The sequence below is a fragment of the Euleptes europaea genome, chromosome 3, assembly GCF_029931775.1.
Source record: "Euleptes europaea isolate rEulEur1 chromosome 3, rEulEur1.hap1, whole genome shotgun sequence".
In the NCBI taxonomy this organism is placed as follows: Eukaryota; Metazoa; Chordata; class Lepidosauria; order Squamata; family Sphaerodactylidae; genus Euleptes; species Euleptes europaea.
Genome location: NC_079314.1, coordinates 123,224,931 through 123,247,178, shown reverse-complemented (window position 1 = coordinate 123,247,178; position 22,248 = coordinate 123,224,931). Strand labels below are relative to the sequence as shown.

General features: G+C 45.7%; 2 protein-coding genes across 2 annotated transcripts; both read left to right on the top strand.

Moving 5' to 3' along the window:
• The first annotated feature begins 6,045 nt into the window (after positions 1 to 6,045).
• Positions 6,046 to 8,173, top strand: LOC130474975 (olfactory receptor 1019-like). The gene is made up of 2 exons (XM_056846665.1): positions 6,046 to 6,091; positions 7,242 to 8,173. The coding sequence occupies exons 1-2, from the start codon at positions 6,046 to 6,048 to the stop codon at positions 8,171 to 8,173; spliced, it is 978 nt and encodes a 325-aa protein (XP_056702643.1).
• Positions 8,174 to 16,148: 7,975 nt separating this feature from the next.
• Positions 16,149 to 17,081, top strand: LOC130474974 (olfactory receptor 5V1-like). The gene has a single exon (XM_056846664.1). The coding sequence runs from the start codon at positions 16,149 to 16,151 to the stop codon at positions 17,079 to 17,081; it is 933 nt and encodes a 310-aa protein (XP_056702642.1).
• The last annotated feature ends 5,167 nt before the right edge of the window (positions 17,082 to 22,248 follow it).

Here is a 22,248-nt window from a genome sequence, read left to right as displayed (position 1 = left end):
AAGTGGGGCCTCCAGAACTGCACACAATACTCCTGGTGCGGCCTGACCAATGCAGTATACAGTGGGACTATGACATTTTGCTATTTGGATTTGGTCCGTGTAGCCCAGGGTTGCCAGCTCCGGGTTGGGAAATTCCTGGGAAATTCTAGGCAACAGACAAGCAGAGGTGGTTTGCTACTGCCTGCCTCTGTGTAGCAAAATACAATGGTAGGAAATACAATGGTCCCTTAATGCTTATTAATACCCTGTACCAGCCCAGAATTAGTGTTTTCTGTGAAATGTTTTATGTATTTATAAAAGGACATAAACCAGTTTCAAATAAGATGCTCAAAGCAGTGTCCTAAGTTAAAACAGTAGTTAAAAAATTCTAGAGCAATTAAAAGAAGCTCCGGGGAGGGGAATACTTGTGGGGGTGGCAACAAATATGGCTGGAGAGAAGCATCATGGACTATTAAGGTTCAGGCTGGCCACCGTTTATGCAAAACTGAATTATTCAAGAAGGCATTTTTACAAATGTAATAAGGCTTTATTAAAATGGAATGGTTCAGGAAGATGCTTTCATAAATAGAAAGGGACTGTGAACTATATATGGTACATGCTATCTGTTGCTATCTGTAGTAGCCTATTACATAACTACTGCATTGTTTAATATGCCATGTTAATAGGCTTTGTTTCAGCTTTGTTCTAGATTTTTGGTGGTGGAAAGTGCCTTAAAGTTGCAGATTATTTATGGTGACCCAGTAGGGTTTTCAAGTCAAGAGACGAACCAAAGTGGTTTGCCATTGCCCACCATGGTTGAACAATCTGATACAAGGTTGTTTTCAATCCCCTTCTTTCATAGAGGCTTTTATAATGGAACAACTTCAAAAGGAATTCTCTGAGCACAAACATTACACTGGGAGTGATTCTCTGTTCTGAAAGACAAAATGGCCTCCCTGAAACGAAAGGGATTGTTCGTCAAATTCCTATCATCTCCTACCTCTCATCTCATCCTGCCCCCTTTGTCTAAATTCACAGCCACTCAATGATTTCCCCTTCCTCCATCCTTCTATAATACCCCCAGGCCAGACACTGATGTATTTCCTGTCTGAGCTGGTGTTGAACCCCCATCCTTGCCTTGGAGAAGGGAGAACGCATGAACACACATGAAGCTGCCTTATACTGAATCAGACCATTGGTCCATCTAGTCTACTAAGACTGGCAGTAGCTGTCCAGGGTCTTAAGTTGAGGTCTTTCACATCTCCTATAACCCAGTCATTTTAACTGGAGATGCCAGGGATTGAAACTGGGACCTTCTGGATGCCAAACAGATGCTCTGCCACTGAGCCACTGCCCTCCCTAGTGGTTCTACCAGGGCAGCTGATGTGAACTATCCTATGATAAACTAACCTGCATTAAGCTAGCATCCAGAAAGTGGTGCTTCTTGACCACTCTGCACACAAAATGTCAGGTGACTGAAGACTATCTGTGGTATTTGGTTTGGGGGTAGGGTTGTACATATTGATGAACCCAAACCAAAAATAAACCAAAAATTAGCCTTTTTGGTAAAATTTTGGGATTCAGGTTTACCGAATACGAAAACCTGGGGATAAAGCTGGAGCCAAATAGCTGATTCCTGAAAAAGCTGAATAGATATATTGGCAGCCATTTTGTGGTGGTGCCCACTTACAGTTTTCAGAATTTTAGAGGAGCTCACAGGCTTAACAAGTTTGGAGAACCTGAGTCAGAGGTATTCCCAAGCCAGTGAGCCACAACATGAATGCTGTGTGCCAAAACATCAGTCAGGAATGACACCCAGTGGGGCAACGAGGGGCCAAGTATTCTGCTTGGACCATTTGCCAGCTGGGCACATTGGTATGCGTAGGGCTGGAATGAGGGAGCAGCCTCTATTGGTTGTGTGTGTGTGCATGTGTGTGTTAAGGGCCATCAAGTCACTTCTGACTCATGGTGACCCTATGAATCAACGTCCTCCAAAATGTCCTATCTTTGACAGCCTTGCTCAGGTCTTGCAAATTGAGGGCTGGTGCTTCTCTGATGAGTCCATCCTTCTCTTGTTGGATCTTCCTCTTTTCCTGCTGCCCTCAACTTTTCCTAGCATGACTGTCTTTTCCAGTGACTCTTGTCTTCTCGTAATGTGGCCAAAGTACGACAGCCTCAGTTTAGTCATTTTAGCTTCTAGGGTGAGTGCAGGCTTGATTTGATCTACATTGATTTGATTTTTTGGCAGTCCAGGGTATCCGTAACCCTCTCCTCCAACACAAGATTTCAAAGGAGTCTACTTTCTTCCTGTCAGCTTTCTTCATCATCCAACTTTCACACCCATACATAGTAATAGGGAATATGATAGCATGAATTAGCTTAATCTTGGTGGCCAGTGACACAGCCTTACACTTCAGAATCTATCTGTTGTGCTTGGTTCCATCTTGTACCCTCATGGGGAGCGGCATTTCCCTGGGTTCTCCCCCCATCAGCCTTGCTCCCTGTGGGCTTGAGAGCACAGAAGCATCTCTAGGGCCCACTTACCAAGTAAAACGTTCTCTCTTCCAAGTTGCTTAACAAAGCACAAGCCAGAAAGCACACACACTCTTCCTGGCCTTGAAGGGAAATCATTAAGACCTTCCTTGGTACTGTCTGGAAGCTCAGAGTGGTCTGAGATCCTGTAGGCTTTATCCTAAGCTGTGCTCTGCCTCGGGTCTCAGCAGGTAGATATCTGCCACATAAGGAGCCATAGAATTCTACACTGATGGTCCAGAACTGAACACCACCATTTCCTGCTGAGAGAAGGAGTACCTCCATGACTACTCCAGATGACTGTTATTGCAAGGAAAGGTAAGTCACGTTAGGGTCTGTTGTGTCAAAGGAGAGAGGACTATACAGTTCATACAACTGTAGAGTTGGATGAGAACCAATGGGTTGAAATTAAATAATAGAATCATAGAGTTGGAAGAGACCACCAGGCTCATCTAGTCCAATCCCCTGCACAATGTGGGCAATTCAGAACTGCCTCCCCCTCACACCTGCATTGACCCCTACTCCATGCCCAGAAGATGGCCAAGATGCCCTCCCTCTCATGATCTGCCTAAGGTCATAGAATCAGCATTGTTGACAGATGGCCATTTAGCCTCTGCTTAAAAACCTCCAGGGAAGGAGAGCCCACCACCTCCCGAGGAAGCCTGTTCCACTGAGGACCCACTCTAACTGTTAGAATTCCACACCATCCTCTCTATGATAGCCCTTCAAGTACTTGAAGATGGTGATCATATCCCCTCTCAGTCTTCTCCTCTTCATGCTAAACATACCCAGCTCCTTCAAAATTTCCTCATAGAACTTGGTCTCCAGAATCAAAAGAGCTAAACATTAGGGAGAATGTTCTGACAGAGCGGTTCCTCAGTGAAACTCTTCCTCAGGAGATGGTGAGCTCTCTTTCTGGGAAGTTTTGAAGCAGAGGGTAGATGGCCATCTGTCAGTAATGCTGATTAGGTGAACTTAGGCAGATCATGACAGGGAGGGCAGGGAGGGTTGCATCAGTACTTGGCTCTTGTGGCCCTTTCTTGCATGCCCAGGGTAGTGCCAATCACCACTGTGGGGTCAGGAAACAATTTTCCTCCAGGCCAGATTGGCTAGGAATCCTGAAGAATTTTTTGCCATCTTCTGGACATGGAGTAGGGGTCACTGAGCGCGTGGGGGGAGGTAGTTGTGAATTTCCTACATTGTGCAGGATTTTCTAAAAAGATTTTTTTGGGGGGGGGATCTACACTGGAAAAAAGGCAGGCAAAGAAAATTTCAGAGGAGAAACAAAATTAATTATTTGCATTGTTCTCCGGGGTGTGAAAGCTATCTATGCATGCTGAATCCCTTGCTTTCAGGGAGTGGTCATGTCAGGTAGAAAGGAAATCCTTTTAGAATGGCTGGTTGCTGGTTCAACCAGCCCCCAGGACTGCTTTCGCCCCTGAGGACCTTAACTGTTGGGAAAGGGGGGAGGGTCTAAAAGGAAATTCTTGCTTCATGAAGCATTTTTTATTATTATTTTATTAGGAGTTTTCCAAGTGAGGGAAAAAATGTAAACTGCATAATTAAAACACTTTCTGACAAAGAAAGTTATGCAGACAAACCAGTAACCAAGAACATTAATGTGTTGCCTGGTAAATCATTCAAAATGCAACATTAAGCTTATAATTAAAATATTGTCGAAGGCTTTCACGGTCAGAGTTCATTGGTTCTTGTAGGTTATCCAGGCTGTGTGACCGTGGTCTTGGAATTTTCTTTCCTGACGTTTCGCCAGCAACTGTGGCAGGCATCTTCAGAGGAGTAACACTGAAGGACAGTGTCTCTCAGTGTCAAGTGTGTAGGAAGAGTAATATATAGTCAGAAAGGGGTTGGGTTTGAGCTGAGTACTGTCCTGCAAAAGTAATGTGCTAATCATTGTCCTGTAAGTATCAAGATAATGTGCTAAATGAGGGTGTGGTATGTTAATATGGAACCATTGTATCCTGAAGTGATCTGTTAATGTGTGAAATCCAAAGCTAATCTGCATGGCTATTGTGGACTGTTGTCTTTGTTAGTCTGGAGGTTTTCAGAACAGGAAGCCAAGCCTTAAAACCTCCAGACTAACAAAGACAACAGTCCACAATAGCCATGCAGATTAGCTTTGGATTTCACACATTAACAGATCACTTCAGGATACAATGGTTCCATATTAACATACCACACCCTCATTTAGCACATTATCTTGATACTTACAGGACAATGATTAGCACATTACTTTTGCAGGACAGTACTCAGCTCAAACCCAACCCCTTTCTGACTATATATTACTCTTCCTACACACTTGACACTGAGAGACACTGTCCTTCAGTGTTACTCCTCTGAAGATGCCTGCCACAGTTGCTGGCGAAACGTCAGGAAAGACCACGGTTACACAGCCCGGATAACCTACAAGAACCAAGCTTATAATTATTATCTAAATCCGAAACAAACCCCCCCCCCCCACAAAAAAACAAACAAAAAAACCACTTGCCATTTCCAATTAACTAGCAACAGTGGTGTTGGTGTTAGTAGAAAGTGCCATCAAATTGCAGAGGTCTTAAGGTGACTCTTCATGGTGCTTCCAAATCAGAGGTGATTTGTCATCACCTGCCTCTGCATAGTAACCCTGAACTCCCTTGGTGGTCTCCCCTCCAAGTACTAACCAGGGCCGACCCTGCTTAGCTTCTGAGATCTGACGAGATCGGGCTCGCCTGGGCCATCCAAATCAGCGCAGAGAATTGCTATTGTGGGAACTTTCAATCAGCCCTACTTCCGCAGGATTGTGTCTATGTAGCAAAAGTAGGCTAATTGAAAGCAAAGGGGATTTTTTGAGAAGCTCCTGTGGAGGCATTTTTGGAGGAACAGGTCCCAAATTTTCAGGGTAGCTTTCAGGGACTCTCCTTGCACGAAATCCAAAGTTTGGTGAAGATTGGATCGGGGGTCCTGTGTTATGGGCTCTGGAGAGGTCACCCCTCCTTCCTCTATAGACAAACATTCGCCGATTAGCAGACGACCAGAGAGTCTGACACTTACCTTCCTGCTTATGTATGGAGCCGGAGGGATAACCCCATAACTTCAGACCCCTGACCCAATCTTCCCCAAACTTGGGGGTTCTTGCAAGGTGAGTCCCTGAAAGCTACCCTGAAAATTTAGAACTTCTACCCCAAAAAAATGCCTTTCAGGGCCGAATTTTTTCAGGAAACCAGAAAATAAACCAAATCCCCATATTTACCTGTATGGGAATTCGGCTTATTTTGGGTTTCCTGAAAAAAAATCGGGACCAATAAACCTGAACCCATTTGGAGCCTGTATACAGTTCTGGTCATCCCAACTTGGAAAAGAACTTGTAGAGCTGAAGTCAGCACAGAGGACAGCTAGACTGAGGGGTGGCAGGGAGCACCTAGCCTAAGGGGAAAGGGGAAAACCCCTATTGGGGTTTGGACAATCAGGAGTTAAGCCTGCAGATAAGCTCAAATTAATGCAGAAAACAAGTATTACGCTGATTAAAAACCATCATGGATGTCTTCAGTTACCATTTTCTACGCTACAGAAGGTGGCTCATACGGTGAGCAATGGGAGAGGAGAGGAACACCCCAGTTCTCCATTGGGTTGCCTTTGAAAACTGTTCAGAAACTTCAGGAGGTACTAGGTAGGGTTGCCAACTCTGCCCTGGGAAATTCCTGGAGATTTGGGGCAGACCCTGGGAAAGGCAAGGAGTTCAGCAGGAATGTGATGGCAAACAGTCGGCCCTCTGAGGCTGCCAATTCCAGGGAAACTGACTTTTGTAGTCTGGATTTTCCTTGTAATTCCTGAAGAACTCCGGGTTCCACCAGGAGGTTGGCAAATCTAGTACTAGGGCTGCCAGGTCCCTCCTGGTCACCAGTGGGGGATATGGTGGTTGTGTGGCCAGATCCAGGTTAGGAAACTCTTGAAAATTTTGGGACGGGGTCTGGGGAGGACAGGGAACTCCCTGGGGAACACTGCCACAGAGTCCACCCTCCAAAGTAGCCAATTTCTTCAGGAGAACTGAGATCTGTAGTCTGGAGACCAGTTGTAATTCTGAGGATCTCTAGGCCCCACCTGGAGAATGGCAAGACTATATGCAGAGCAGTGGACCTCAAGGTATTTGCATTTTATTTTATTTTTTTGCACTGGCTTTGGGTGGAGGGGTGTCAGGAGTCATGCTGTCTCCTAATCCCAGCTGCCCTGCTTCCTTTGGGCAGGTTTGTTGGTTATGTTTCTATCTGGCCCTTCCTCCACAGGGCGAAGGGCAGGGTACAGAGTTCTTCTCCTCTCCCCAATTTTACCAACACAACAACCCTGTGAGGTAAGGTAGTCTGACAATGAGTGGCCCAGGCCACCCACGGAGCTTCATGGCAGAGTGGTGATTTGAGCCCAGGTTTAACTAGCCCTAGTCTTGCCCTCCAACCACTGCCCATACTGCCTCTCATGAAGCTGCATCTCAGGGAAGGGGCTATGGCTCAGTGGTAGAGCGTCTGCTTTGCACACAGGAGGTCCCGGGTTCAATCCCTGGCATCTCCAGTTAAGAAGAACCAATAGGAGGTGATGTGAAAGACCTCAGGCTGCGACTCAGCCTGAGTAGACAGTACTGACTTTGGTGGGCCAAAGGTGTGATTCAGTATAAGGCAGCTTCATGTGTCCATGTATAAGCTAATTCTTGGGTTTCCTCATATATCACCTTTCTCTCCTCACAGAGGCTGTGGAAAATGACACGCAGGTGAGAGAGTTCATCTTCTTGGGTTTCTCCAGCCTCCCAAACCGCCCAATCTTCCTCTTTGTTGCGTTCCTGGCTGTCTACCTGGCTATTGTGATGGGTAACCTCATGATAGTAATCCTGGTCCTGGTGGATTCCTGCCTTCACAGCCCCATGTACTTCTTCCTCTGTCACCTCTCCTGCTTGGACATTTGCATCTCCACCGTTGTCTTCCCCAAGATCCTTGTCAACTTCGTGCTCCGACAAAACACCATTTCCTACAAGCAATGCATGGCACAAACTTTCTTCCTGATTGGCTTTGCGGGCTGTGAGCCCGCACTGATGGCCGTCATGGCCTATGACCGCTACGCCGCGATCTGCAGGCCCCTGCACTACTCTCTCCTCATGAGCAAGAGGGTGTGCATCCAGCTGGCATCTGCCACTTATGTCTTGGGCTTCCTGGACTCAGCAGTCCACGCTGCCTTGGCCTCACAGTTGTCCTTCTGTGGAGTCAACCAGATTCCACACATCTTCTGCGATGTCCCTCCACTGTTAAAAATCGCCTGCAGCGATACACATGTCAATGAACTGACCAATCATATCACAAGCCTCTTTGTGGGCCTGGGCCCTTTCCTCTTCATCATCCTCTCCTATGTCTGCATCTTGGCCTCCGTTCTGCGGATTCGCTCTAAAGGCGGCCGGCGCAAAGCCTTCTCCACTTGTGCTTCTCACGTAATCGTTGTCGTTGTCTGTCTTGGAAACGGATTCCTGAACTACAACCGGCCAAGCGCTGGCTACTCCCTAGAAATAGACACACTGGTCTCCGCCATGTTCTGCATAGTCGCCCCAATGCTGAATCCCCTCATCTACAGCCTCCGGAACAAGGAGGTGAAGGGGGCCCTCAGGAAGGTTCTGAAGAAGTGGACAAATTAAGTTCCATTTTTGGTGGCAAACTTTACCGAGTTCTGCTAAAAACAGTGTTTCTCAGTAGGGGTTTGTGTTCAGAAATCAAATCAAGCATGCCGTATACGTTGTTATTAGGGTTGCTAAACTCCGGGGTTGTGGGGCTGGAGATCTGGGATTACAGCTGATCTCCAGGTGACAGAGATCACTTCACCAGGACAAAATGGCCCCTATTTTATCGTTAATTATACCCCCCTGAAGTCCCTCCCCAAACCCTGCCCCCCTCCCCAAACCCTGCCCTCCTCAGGCTCCACCCCCCAAATTTCTAGGTATTTCCCTACCTGGAGCTGGCAACCCTAGTTGTTTTGCTGAGGAGGACAACTAATCCAAAGTTTTGCAACTAACTAGGACTTTCTATCATTAGAACGCAGTCATCTTGTTTGGGGGCTTCCTAGAGGCCCCTGGTTGGCCGCTGTGTGAACAGTCTGCTGGACTTGATGGGCCTGGGTCTTAACCAGCAGGGCTTTTCTTATGTTCTTTTGTTCTTATTATTTTTGACAGTCCCGTTGTGTCTGTACCTCTATTCTCCTTTATTTTCCATTTTTGCCCGCCATCTTTAAAAATTTCACATTCTTGGGACTGGGCAGCCAGAGGGAAGACTGGCTCAGCAGGTACCTGTCTGACAGAGACCTCATCCAACCAAAACACTTAGCCCATTTTTATACCAAACAAGGTCATTCCAGTTGGCATTCCTGTGCCCAGCAAGGAAAAGTGCTGCATCCGCTGAGGATTTTCTTGAGGAGGTGTGTTTGCCAGACATATTCCATCATTCTGAGATGTGCATATCGCAGGATGAGAGGGCCGTCCCCTGGCAGTGCAAAGTCAGCTAAGCACAAACACACAGAGACAGTACACAGTGGGTAGCCGTGTTAGTCTGTTTGCAGTAGTCAAAAAGGGCCAGAGTCCAGTAGCACCTTAAAGACTCACAAAAATATTTTCTGGTAGGGTATGAGCTTTCGTGAGCCACAGCTCACTTCTTCAGAACAGAGACAGGAGAGAGACCAGTGATGAAGAAGGACTGTGTGTGTGTGTGTGTGTGTGTGTTAAGTGCCGTCAAGTCGCTTCTGACTCATGGCGACCCTATGAATGAAAGTCCTCCAAAATGTCCTATCTTTGACAGCCTTGCTCAGATCTTGCAAATTGAAGGCTGTGGCTTCCTTTATTGAGTCAATCCATCTCTTGTTGGGTCTTCTTCTTTTCCTGCTGCCCTCAACTTTTTTAGCATGACTGTCTTTTCCAGTGACTCTTGTCGTCTCATGACGTGACCAAAATATGACAGCCTCAGTTTAGTCATTTTAGCTTCTGGGGTCAGTTCAGGCTTGATTTGATCTATAACCCACTGATTTGTTTTTTTGGCAGTCCACGGAATCCGTAACGCTCTCCTCCAACACCACATTTCAAAGGATTAGATTACATCTAAGTAAAAGGGAAATGTGAACACACATGACACTGCCTTATACTGAATCAGACCCTTGGTTCATCAGGGTCAGTATTGTCCACTCAGTCTAGCAGTGGCTCTTCCGGGTATCAGGTACAGTTTTTTCACTTAATCCTTTTCCCTGGAGATGCCAGGGGTTGAAACCCGGACCTTCTGCATGCAAAGCAGAGGCTCTCCCACTGAGCCACAGCCCCTCCCAAATTCAGGAGCTGAGATCTCTAAGATGTCTTCAAAAATTATTGTTAATACCAGCAGCTAGTGTGGTGTAGTGGTTAGGAGCCATGGACTCTAATTTGCTGAACTGGGTTGGTTTCCCCATTCCTCCACATGAAGCCAGCTGGGTGACCTTGGGCTAGTTACAGTTCTCTTTGAGCTCTCTCTGCCCCACCTATAGGGTTGCCAACTGGCAGGTAGTAGCAGGTGATCTCCTGCTAATTCAACTGATCTCCAGCCAATAGAGGTCAGTTCACCTGGAGAAAAATGGCCGCTTTGGCAATTGAACTCTATGGCATTGAAGTCCCTCCCCTCCCCAAACCCCGCCCTCCTCAAGCTCTGCCCCAAAAATCTCCCACTGGTTGAGAAGAGGGACCTGGCAACCCTACCCCCCTACATCACAGGGTGTCCATTGTGTGGAGGGGAAGGAGATTGTAAGCCACTTTGATTCTCCTTAAAAGGTAGAGAAAATAGGCATATAAAAACCAACTCTTCTTCTATGGGGGGCACTAGGGTTGCTCTTTCTGGATTGGGAAATACCTGGAGATGTTGGGGTGAAGCCTGGGGAAGGTGGTATTTGGGGAGGGACCTCAGCAAGGTATAATGCCATAGAGTCCACCCTCCAAAGCAGCCATTTTCTCCAGGGGAACTGATCTCTGTTGTCTGGAGATTTTAATAGTGGGAGATCTACAGCCCCCACCTGGAGGTTGGCAACCTTAGGGGGCTCTTTAACTAGGAGTTTCTCTGCTCTTTGATGTGTGAAGTGTGGGCCCATTTCTTTACAAAAGCAGAGTGTACGAGGGAGGGTGCCCACTATGCTTCACCAGAACCTCTGTAATCATTAGGGTTGCCAACCTCCAGGTACTAGCTGGAGATCTCCTGCTATTACAACTTATCTCCAGCTGGCAGAGATCAGTTCACCTTTGGCAATTGGACTCTATGGCATTGAAATCCCTCCCCTTTCCAAACCCCACACTCCTCAGGCTCCACGCCAAAAACCTCTCGCTGGTGGCAAAGAGGGACCTGGCAACCCTAGTAATAATCCAGGGCCTCAAGTTGCGCAAGAAAGTAGAAAAATCAGTAGCTGAAAGCGCCACCCCTGCTTTCACACCCAGAGATGATGCCAAAAGGCCAAGAGGAAGGAACAGCTGGATTAAACTCAGAGGAAATGATTGTCAAAATTCATTCAAATGCAATTCCAGCCACAATAAATGATCAGTGTTTGTGGGGGGAAAAGGACAAATGTTAACAGAAGACAAGGAGGTATTTTATTAATATAAACGTCTAACACATCCAAGAGAATAACCTTGTTTCCTTTCTGAGTTAATTCTAAGGACAAAAATCTCATCTCCTACACTGAGTCTCTGTTTTTGAGTTAATCTGGATCTCAGCACAATCTCAGGTCAGAGACCAGCCATGAATGACTCCCAAACAAATATCAACCAAGGACATAAGTTTCCTCTAGCCTGAAAGTAGCAAATAATATAATTTGAAATATTGTCGAAGGCTTTCACGGTCAGAGTTCATGGGTTCTTGTAGGTGGTGTGACCGTGGTCTTGGTATTTTCTTTCCTGACGTTTCGCCAGCAGCTGTGGCAGGCATCTTCAGAGGAGTAACACTCAGATACAATGGTTCCACATTAACATACCACACCCTCATTAGCACATTATCTTGATACTTACAGGACAATGATCAGCACATTACCTTTGATACTTTTGCAGGACAATGATTCAGCTCAAACCCAACCCCCTTCTGACTATATATTACTCTTCCTACACACTTGACACTGAGAGACACTGTCCTTCAGTGTTACTCCTCTGAAGATGCCGGCCACAGCTGCTGGCGAAACGTCAGGAAAGAAAATACCAAGACCACGGCCACACAGCCCGGATAACCTACAAGAACCGATAAATATAATTTGACTCCACTATCACAGGACCCAGTATTTCAAGTGTGGTCTCTCCACAGATTTGTACAAGGGCAGTATGATAGCAGCAGTTTTATTCTCTATTCCTCATCTAATTATGGCCAGCATGGAATCTGCCTTTTTCACAGCAGCCGCGTACTGGGTTGACATCTTCACCGAGCGATCCACTACCACCCCGAGATCCCTTTCTTGGTCTGTTGCTGCCAGCACAGATCCCATCAATGTATATGTGAAGTTCGGATTTTTTGCCTCAATATGCATCACACAGTGAACCCAGAAGTGACATGGGCGCGTCGCATGGGTGCTCGTGCACGAGTTGCCCTCCGGCTCTTAGCTGGTCAGCGGGCAGCCCAGTGGATTGGTGGGATTTTACCCGCCACCACTGGGCACCTGGCAACCTTAGGTGTGCCTGATTAACAGAATGTGCAATTATTGGCCCTGCAGTCATTGGTATGGGCAGGGCCTGAATGAGGGAGCAGCCTCTCTCCCTTGTGTTTGGTTCCGTCTTGCACTCACATGGGAAGTGGCATTTCCCTGGGCTGGCTCTCCCCCCACCAGCCTTGCTCCCTGTGGGCTTGAGAGCACAGAAGCATCTCTTGGGCCCACTTACCGAGTAAAACATTCACTCTTCCAAGTCGCTTCCCACAGCACGAACCAGACAGCAGCCACACTCTTGCTGGTCTTGAAGGGAAATCATTAAGGCCTTCCTTTGGTACTATGTCTGGAAGCTCAGAGCGGTCTGAACTCCTGTAGGCTTTACCCTACGTTGTGACACCTCTGTGCTGACACCTCTGGGTCCCAGCTTGAAGAGGAGATATCTGCCACATAAAGAGCCACAGATTTCTACACTGATGGTCCAGAAATGAATGCCGCCATTTCCTGGTGTGGGAAGAAGGAGTCCCTCCATGACCACTCCAGGTGACTATCATTGCAAGGAAAGGTGAGTCACGTTAGGGTCTGATGTGTCAAAGGAGACAGGACTACAAAGTTCTTACCTTCTCCTTTGATGGGGTCATCCATTGTCGTGAGAAGGGGTGTGTGAGCTGAGGCAGCACTATTCAAGGGAATAGTCTAGGACCGTGTTGGCGAACCTATGGCATGGGTGCCACTTCCGGCACGCGTAGCCCTTTCTGCCGGCACGCACGGTTCCTCCAAGCCGCTGGCCTTTCCGGCTCTGCCCCACCCCAGATGGGGGAGGCTGTAGCCCAGGGGTGGGGAACCTCCGACATCATTGGCAGTGGCCCCCGGACTCTCCCACAGAAGCTGCCGCCATTGCAGCCGCTGGAGCGTGCGCGGCCAGCCAGGCGGGTGGGAGAGCGGGGAACAGAAGCTGAGCGCTCACACTCGGCATGGCCGGCGGCTTCTCCGGCGCCCTCTGGGCCTGTGCGGGCGGAGGGGCATGGCTGGTCGGTGGGTGCGAAGGAGGCGCCCTCTGCCCCACCCTGCTCGCCTCTCACAAGCCTGCCGCCGCGCCCCACCGAGTGGCAAATCCAAGGCAAAACCTCCCATGTATAAATGGCCTCTTTCTTTTTCTGTCTCCCTCTGTCCTTTTCTTTCTCTCCCTTGCTCCATTTCTTTCTCCCTTTCTCTCTCTTTTTCTTTCTTTCTCTCCCTCCCTTCCTTCCCTTTCCCCCTCCCTTCCCTTCTTTCCTTCCTTCCTTCCTTCTTTCCCTCCAGCGGCTTCTCCGGCACCCTCTGGGTCTGTGCGGGTGGAGGGGCGAGCAGTCCTATTCCACCTTTGAAGTGCCCACAAGCTATCCTCCAAACACCTTTCCATTTGTCTTGATATGTAGAGAGAAAACACTAAGGAACTAGTTGCCAATCTCCAGGTACTAGCTGGAGATCTGCTATTACAGGTGATCTCCAACCAATAGAGATCAGTTCCCCTGGAAAAAATTGCCACTTTGGCAATTGGACTCTATGGCACTGAAGTCCTTCCCCAAACCCCGCCCTCCTCAGGCGCCACCCCAAAAACCTCCCACTCATGGTGAAGAGGAACTTGGCAACCCTAGCCTCTCCCTCTGGGCCCCCTCTGGGGGTGGTATTCAGGTTACATTGCCGCATTGGCACTCGGCGATAAATAAGTGGGGTTTTGGTTGCAGTTTGGGCACTCGGTCTCTAAAAGGTTCGCCATCACTGGTCTAGGAGGGCACAGCCCTAATGGACACATGAACGTACCTTACTGGGTCCACCTGCAATAGTTTGACCTGTTCTGATTGGCAGCTTCTCTCTAAGGTCTCAAGGTCACTGTGGCCCGCATGGAGTAAGGGTGGGAATGGTAGACGAGGATGTGAGTTAAAATCCCCACTCAACTACAGAGCTCACTGGAACAGCTTGATTCAAGCCAGCAGCACCGTAAAGACCAACAGAGTTTTGGGGTATATGAGATTTTGAGAGTCAAAGCTGTAGACTTTTGAAAGCTCATCCCCCAAAAATCTTGTTGGTATTTAAACTACTGCTGGACTAGGGTGACCCTAGACCAGTTACTCTCTCTCTTGACCTAACCTACCACAGAGGGTTATTGTGATAATAGAATGGAAAACCATATAGAAAAGACTGATCTCCATGGGCAAAAGGTGTGGTAAAATGTACTTGAAAGAGCAAAGATCTTTCCCAGATGAGCTACCCAAGAGCTTTTCAAAGACCTTTTATGCATGGCTGTTTCACTCGCCGTCACCCTTCCGATGACTTAGTGTCTTTGTTTGGATGATGCATGCCGTTTCCGACCATCAGAGGTTGCCATGCTCTACCCCTGCATTTCCCCGCATTTTGCCCACGTTTTCAGAAACCTGTTTTATCTCAAATTTGAAAACTTAGGCAAAATGTGTGTGTTCCTTCTAGGTGGGGTAGCTGCTCTATTCTGCTGCAGACAAGATCAGAAGTGTGTTCTGTGGCAAATTAAAGACAGCCTTTAGGGTGCCCGAAGACCCTTTGTATCAAGGAAGGACCAGAGGTAAGAAGGTTGGCCATAATTAGGCAAGGAATAGAGATTAAAACTGCTGCTATCATACTGCCCTTGTTCAAATCTATAGGGAGACCACACTTGGAATACTGTGTACAGTTCTGGTCACCACACCTAAAAAGGATATTGCAGAGCCTGAGAAGGTGCAGAAAAGAGCAACCAAAATGGTCAGGGGACTAGAGCAACGGCCCTATGAGGAGCTGTTAAAACGCTCAGGGCTGTTTAGCTTGGATAGAAGGTGGTTAAAGGGAGACACGATAGAGGTCTATAAAATTATGGATGTTATGGAGACATAACACGCACCCAGCCGGCTCTGTGTACCCCGCCCGCCTCCCAGCTGGCTGTCGGGGCAGGGAACGCCGGCTCGCTCCGTCCGGATGCGCACGCGCCCAGCCGGCTCTGTGTGCCCCGCTTGCCCGCCCTGACGGCCAGCTGGGAGGCTTTAAAGCACGGGGGGGGGGGGGAAGGTTAAACTGCTCTGCGCTGCCTGGGCAGGGAGCGCAGAGCAGTTTAAAGACCCACCACCCCCCTTTCCGGGATGTTTTTAGAGGAGGAAAACAAGATTTTTTCTTGTTTTCCTCTAAAAACTAGGTGCGTGTTATGGTCAGGTGCATGTTATGGAGCGAAAAATACGGTAATTAAATTGTGGAACTCCCTGCCCCAGGATACGGTGATGGCCACCAGCTTGGAAGACTTTAAGAGGGGAGTGGACATGTTGGAGGAGAGGGCTATCAATGGCTACTAGTCAAAATGGATATCAGCCATGATGCATACCTATTCTCTCCAGGATCAGAGGAGCAGGCCTGTTATATTAGTTGCTGTGGATCACAAGCAGGATAAATGCTGCTGCAGTCGCCTTGTTTGAGGGCTTCCTAGAGGCTCCTGGTTGGCCACTGTGGGAACAGACTGCTGGACTTGCTTGACCTTGGTCTGATCCAGCAGGGCTTTTCTTATGTTCTTAAGATATCCCTTAGCAAGTGGCAGTCTTCCCCAAATGCTTTTTAAAAGGAAAAATCATTTTGCATTAATTTATTTTTCTCAGGAGTCTATTCTTAAATTTAGTTTTAAAACCCTACATTAAAAAAAGGCAAGCAAAGAAAATTTCAGTTGAAAAACAAGATTAATTATTTGCATTGTTCTCCAGGGGTGTGGAAGCTACCTATGCATGTTGGATCCCTTGCTTTCAAGGAATGGTCATGTCAGTTAGAAAGGATGTCGTTTTAGAATGGCTGGTTGCTGAATAACCTAGCCACCAGGGCTGCTTTCTCTCCTGAGGATCTTAAGTGTTTGGAAAGGGGGATCTAAAAGGAAAGTATTGATTCATGAAGCATTTTGTTTTAATTTCAGTAGGAGTTTTCCAATTAACTAGCAACTGTGGTGGTGGTGGAGGCACCCCTTCTTTACCATGACTGTGGAAAATGACACGCAGGTGAGCGAGTTCATCTTCTTGGGCTTCTCCAGCCTCCCGAACCACCCAATCTTCCTCTTTGTTGCATTCCTGGCTGCCTACCTGGCCATTGTGATGGGAAACCTCATGATACTAATCCTGGTCCTGGTGGATTCCTGCCTTCACAGCCCCATGTACTTCTTCCTCTGTCACCTCTCCTGCTTGGACATTTGCGTCTCCACCGTTGTCCTCCCCATGATGCTCATCAACTTGCTGCACCGACAAAACACCATTTCCTACAAGGAATGCCTGGCGCAAGTTTTCTTCCTGATTGGCTTTTCAGGCTGTGAGCCCGCACTGATGGCCGTCATGGCCTATGACCGCTATGCCGCAATCTGCAGGCCCCTGCACTACTCTCTCCTCATGAGCAAGAGGGTGTGTATCCAGCTGGCCGCTGCCACTTATGTCTTGGGCTTCCTGGACTCAGCAGTTCACGCTGCCTTGGCCTCACAGTTGTCCTTCTGTGGAGTCAACCGGATTCCACACATCTTCTGCGATGTCCCGCCACTGTTAAAAATTGCCTGCAGTGACACACATGTCAATGAACTGACCAATCATATCACAAGCCTCTTTGTGGGCCTGGGCCCTTTCCTCTTCATCATCCTCTCCTATGTCTGCATCTTGGCCTCCGTTCTGCGGATTCGCTCTGAAGGCGGCCGGCGCAAAGCCTTCTCCACATGTGCTTCTCACATAATCGTTGTCATTCTCTGTCTTGGAAACGGATTCCTGAACTACAACATGCCAAGCGCTGGCTACTCCCTGGAAATAGACACTCTGGTCTCTGCCATGTTCTGCATAGTCACCCCTATGCTTAACCCCCTTATCTACAGCCTCCGGAACAAGGAGGTGAAGGGGGCCCTCAGGAAGGTTCTGAAGAAGTGGACAAATTAAATTTCATTTTCGTTAGCAAACTTTACCGAGTTCTGCTGATAATAGTATTTCTCAGTAGGGATGTGCGTTCATTCAAATTGAGAATGCTTCATATGTTGTTATTAGGATTGCCAACATCTAGGGATTATAACTGATCTCCAGGCAACAAAGATCAGTTCACCTGGAGAAACTGGCCACTTTGAAAGGTGGACTCTATGGCATTATTTCCCACTGATGTCCCTCCCCTCACCAAACCCTGCCTTCCTCAGGCTCCACTTCCCAAATCTCCAGGTATTTCCCAACCTGGAGCTGGCAACCCTAGTTGTTATGCTGAGAAGGGCAATACAAAGAAACGTTTATACAAAGAAATGTTATACTTTGGAACGAACTAGGTCATCCTACCATTGTTTTCGACAGTCTGTGTTATCTGTACCTCTATTCTCCTTTATTTTCCATTTTTGCCCACCATCTTTAAAATTTTTGCATTCTTGGGATTGGGCAGCAAGAGGGAAGACTGGCCTGACAGAGACCTCATCCAACCAAAATACTTAGCCCATTTTTATACCAAACAAGGTCATTCCAAAATATTGTCGAAGGCTTTCACGGTCAGAGTTCACTGGTTCTTGTAGGTTATCCGGGCTGTGTAACCGTGGTCTTGGTATTTTCTTTCCTGACGTTTCGCCAGCAGCTGTGGCAGGCATCTGCAGAGGAGTAACACTGAAGGACAGTGTCTCTCAGTGTCAAGTGTGTAGGAAGAGTAATATATAGTCAGAAAGGGGTTGGGTTTGAGCTGAATCATTGTCCTGCAAAAAGTAACAAAGGTAATGTGCTAACCATTGTCCTGTAAGTATCCAGATAATGTGCTAATGAGGGTGTGGTATGTTAATATGGAACCATTGTATCCTGAAGTGATCTGTTAATGTGTGAAATCAAAAGCTAATCTGCATGGCTATTGTTGACTGTAGTCTTTGTTAGTATGGTGGTTTTCAGGGCAGGAAGCCAAGCCTTATTCATTCTTAAACTCTCTTCTTTTCTGTTAAAGTTGTGCTGATGTTTATGAATTTCAATGGCTTCTCTGTGCAATCTGACAAAATAGTTGGTAGAATTGTCCAGTCTTTCAGTGTCTTGGAATAAGACCCTGTGTCCTGTTTGGGTCAGTCCATGTTCAGCCACTGCTGATTTCTCAGGTTGGCCCAGTCTGCGGTATCTTTCATGTTCTTTTATCCTTGTTTGTATGCTGCGTTTTGTGGTCCCGATGTAAACTTCTCCACAGCTGCAAGGTATATGATATACTCCTGCAGAGGTGAGGGGGTCTCTTTTGTCTTTTGCTGATCGTAGCATTTGTTGTATTTTCTTGGTGGGTTTAAACACTGTTTGTAGGTTATGTTTTTTCAAAAGTTTCTCCATCCTATCAGTGACTCCTTTAATAAATGGCAAGAATACCTTTCCTATGGGAGACTGTTTTTCCTTTCTGATTTTTGTTTGGTTTAATGGCCCTTCTGATTTTATTCTTGAAATAGCCGTTTGCTAGCAGTGCTGTGAGGAACTGTACTGCTCTTTTGCTCTGTGTGTCTGGTTTGCCCGTACAAGCGGCAAGGCAGAACTTTGGTTCAGGTTGCTGTGTTGTAAATTTCCAGTGGGCCTCAAACTGGAATGTTGTGCTGATTCTCATACCCTCCTGTCTCCCAGTCCCTTCTCCCTCCTTTCTGCTTTCCGTGACCTTGGCTGTGTAGATTGCGTTAACGAACTTCCCGAGACCTTTGATGTTACTGTGCAAGGCTTGGCCTGTTATGGTTATCTGTCTGTGAGTTCTCAAAACATGTAACTGACATCTGCAGTAGAGAAATGCTTATAGTCTAGCTTTTGTGAATGTACTGGCACTTGCAACTTTGGTCTTGTAAGAGATCCTATCTATCTGAAGCCTTCCAATAAACTTACCTGCTTCTGAGTTGACCGTCTGAGCAAGTGATTTTGTGGAAGTTGCACAGGGAGGTGGGAAACCCTCACAAGTGCGTGATTTAGATGATTAGTTTCTTCCTTGAGAAACTGGGGTTCACAGAGCCGTCTTGCACGGTCCATTAATGTTTTGATTATTCCTCTTTTCTGTCGGGGGTGGTGGTTGGAGTTTTTGTGTAAGTAGCGATCTGTGTGACTTGGTTTCCGGTAGACCTTGTGACCTAACTGAAAGTTTGTTTTACGGATGACAAGGGTATCAAGAAATGGGAGTTTACCCTCAATTTCCTTTTCCATGGTAAACTGAATGTTTGGATGGATATTATTAAGATGGTTTAGAAAGTCCATTAATTTTTCTTCACCATGGCTCCAAATAGTAAATGTATCATCTACGAACCTGAACCAGACTGTAGGTTTGTAAGGTGCCGATTCTAATGCTGTCTTTTCAAAATATTCCATGTAAAAGTTTGCTATTACTGGACTGAGTGGACTTCCCATAGCTACTCCATCAATCTGTCTCTGCCTCACAATCTATAACAGAACCCCTAGCTAAATTTTTAGATTTTCACTTGAGACAATTTGCCATTGATACAGAGTCATACATAAAGGACACAGGAGATTTTATTAGATATGTTGAGAATATAGAGATACCTTCTGATTATATATTAGCAACAGTGGATGTAACATCCCTCTACACTAACGTTCCAATTTTGGAAGTGAGAAATATTATTCAAAAACATCTAGCATCACGTGTAGAAGCATGTCCTGATTCTAATCTTCTCCTTAGTCTTCTGAATGTTATTCTAGAGTGCAATTATTTTAGGTTTGGTGACCAAATGTATTTGCAGATAAATGGCATTGCTATGGGTTCGGCATGTGCACCTACAATTGCCAACATTTACATGACGGATTTTGAATATTGTTTTATATATGACAACAATCCCTTTAGTGAATCCATCATTGGGTACCATTGGTACATTGATGATTTGGCCTTTATTTTGACGGCTGACAGATTTTGACTGTTTTTTGAATTGGTTGAACTCATGTTCCTCTATTAGATTCACAGGCACTGCAATAGAGACTGTATACCTTTTTTGATACAATCGTCTACCGTACTACATCGAATAAATTGGCAGTGAAAGTGTATAAGAAACCCACGAATCGTAACGCTTTGTTACATTTTGAATCATTTCACCCTAAACATATCAGGGAAAACCTACCTTATGGGCAATACATTAGGCTCAAAAGAAATTCCACCAATGACCAGGATTACCAGCAGGCAGCGGATCATCTATCTACCTCACTCTTACATAGAGGATATCCAACTAGAGTGATTCAAAATGCCCGCGTTAGGGCGCAAAATACCAACAGATCAGAGCTAGTATATAGGAATTCTAAAACTACCATTGATGTGGGTAGACTTACTTTTGCTTTACAACATTCCCACTTATCAGGTAGGATCAGCCAGATTATTAAAAAAAACACTGGCATTTAGTGAAAGATATACCGGGTTGTCAAAATATCCCTAGATTCGGCTTCAGAAGAACGAGCTCCATTAAAGATAAACTAGTTCATACTGCTTTGATGAGCATGACAAATACATCAGATAGGGTAGATATATGTAGGGGACATTATAAATGTCATGGCTGCCTAGCATGCAGCCTTAGCCTAGAGGTGAAAGTATTTAAGCGGGTGGATTCGCAGTTCACTTTTACATTGAAAATTTTTACCAATTGTGAAACAAGAAACTCTGTCTATTGCCTTCGATGTCCATGTGATCTTTTTTATATAGGTTCTAGTATTAGACCGGTAAAAACGAGGATCCTTGAACATAGAGCGAGAATACATGCAAATATTACCACAGCGCCGGCGGTCGATCATTTCATAGAGGTGTGCCATTCTGAAAATGATTTGAGATTCTTTGTCATCTGGAATTTGATAGGGAAACGTCATGATAAGAGAGACACTGAAAGGATTTTGAGGCAGAAAGAAGCTTACTTCATACACCTCTTCAATACGATAAAACCTAATGGCTTGAATTTGGACAATGATTTCTCTTGCTTTATTTGAATATTATACAGTACTGGTGACTCCTTTGGGAGTATTAGGTAGACTACGGTAAATTGTATTGCAGACGCGAACAGACAGATCCCTTATCTGCAGCTGTGAGTGTCAGGTGGATTTTATTTTATTTTATTTTTTTAATAAGATTTTTATTTATATAGTTGGAGGGGTACAGGAAAAAAAGGAAGGGGTAAAGCGTTGTATTTATAAAAACAATTCAACATTATAAAATAAACTCAGTTGTAAACAACAAAAAATTATTGGTTGTTTATGATATAAAACATTTTCTGCGTTAAAAATAATTGCAAAATATCGTTCAGTTGTTCTACTTGTGTCATATTAATGTTCTATTATGTAAAAATCCAGAATTTACTTAACAGTTAGTTAAAACATAGAAGATAAAACAGCCTATTATTAAAGGTTAAGCCAGCGTACTTCGTTCAATTAGTTGCAATTCATATAAGTATAGAATGACGCCCACTTATCATCAAACTGCTCTGTAGATTCACTAAACTTTAAATTTAACTCGAAAGTCATCTTAGCCATACTGGCATATTCCAACAGTTTTTCTTTTCAGTCTTCTGTTTCGGGTATATGAGTTTGTTTCCAGGTTCTTGCCAGAACTATTCTGGCTGCAGTAGTAGCATATTTGAAAACGTCCTGGAATTTTAAAGGCAGGTTTGGTGGCACTATACTGAGTAAGTAAAATTTAGAATCAAATGTTATCTTGGTATCTAACATCAGCTGGAGTTCACGATGAATTTTTTTCCAATATATTTGTAATTTTGGACATGTCCACCAAACATGGAAGTAGGAGCCATCCGTGTCTTGACATTTCCAGCAGGCGCCTCTTTTTCCGGAAGTGGTCATCTGGGAAAGCATATTGGGAGTCAAATACCATCTATAAAATGTCTTATACCAATTTCACTTCTTGGCACACGCTATATTTCATTTCAGAAGTGCAGAGTTTTTCCCATAAATCCATATTGATCATTTCTCCAAAGTTTTGCATCCATTTTATCATATTGATCTTCACTTGTTCTTCTTCTGTATCATATTTCAAAAGAAGCTTATAAATTTTTCCTAATAAATGAGAGTCATTTTTGGATATTGTTTGCTCAAATTCTGTTAGTTCACGGAATGGCCGGGGGTATAAACAGTCTTTTTGTAA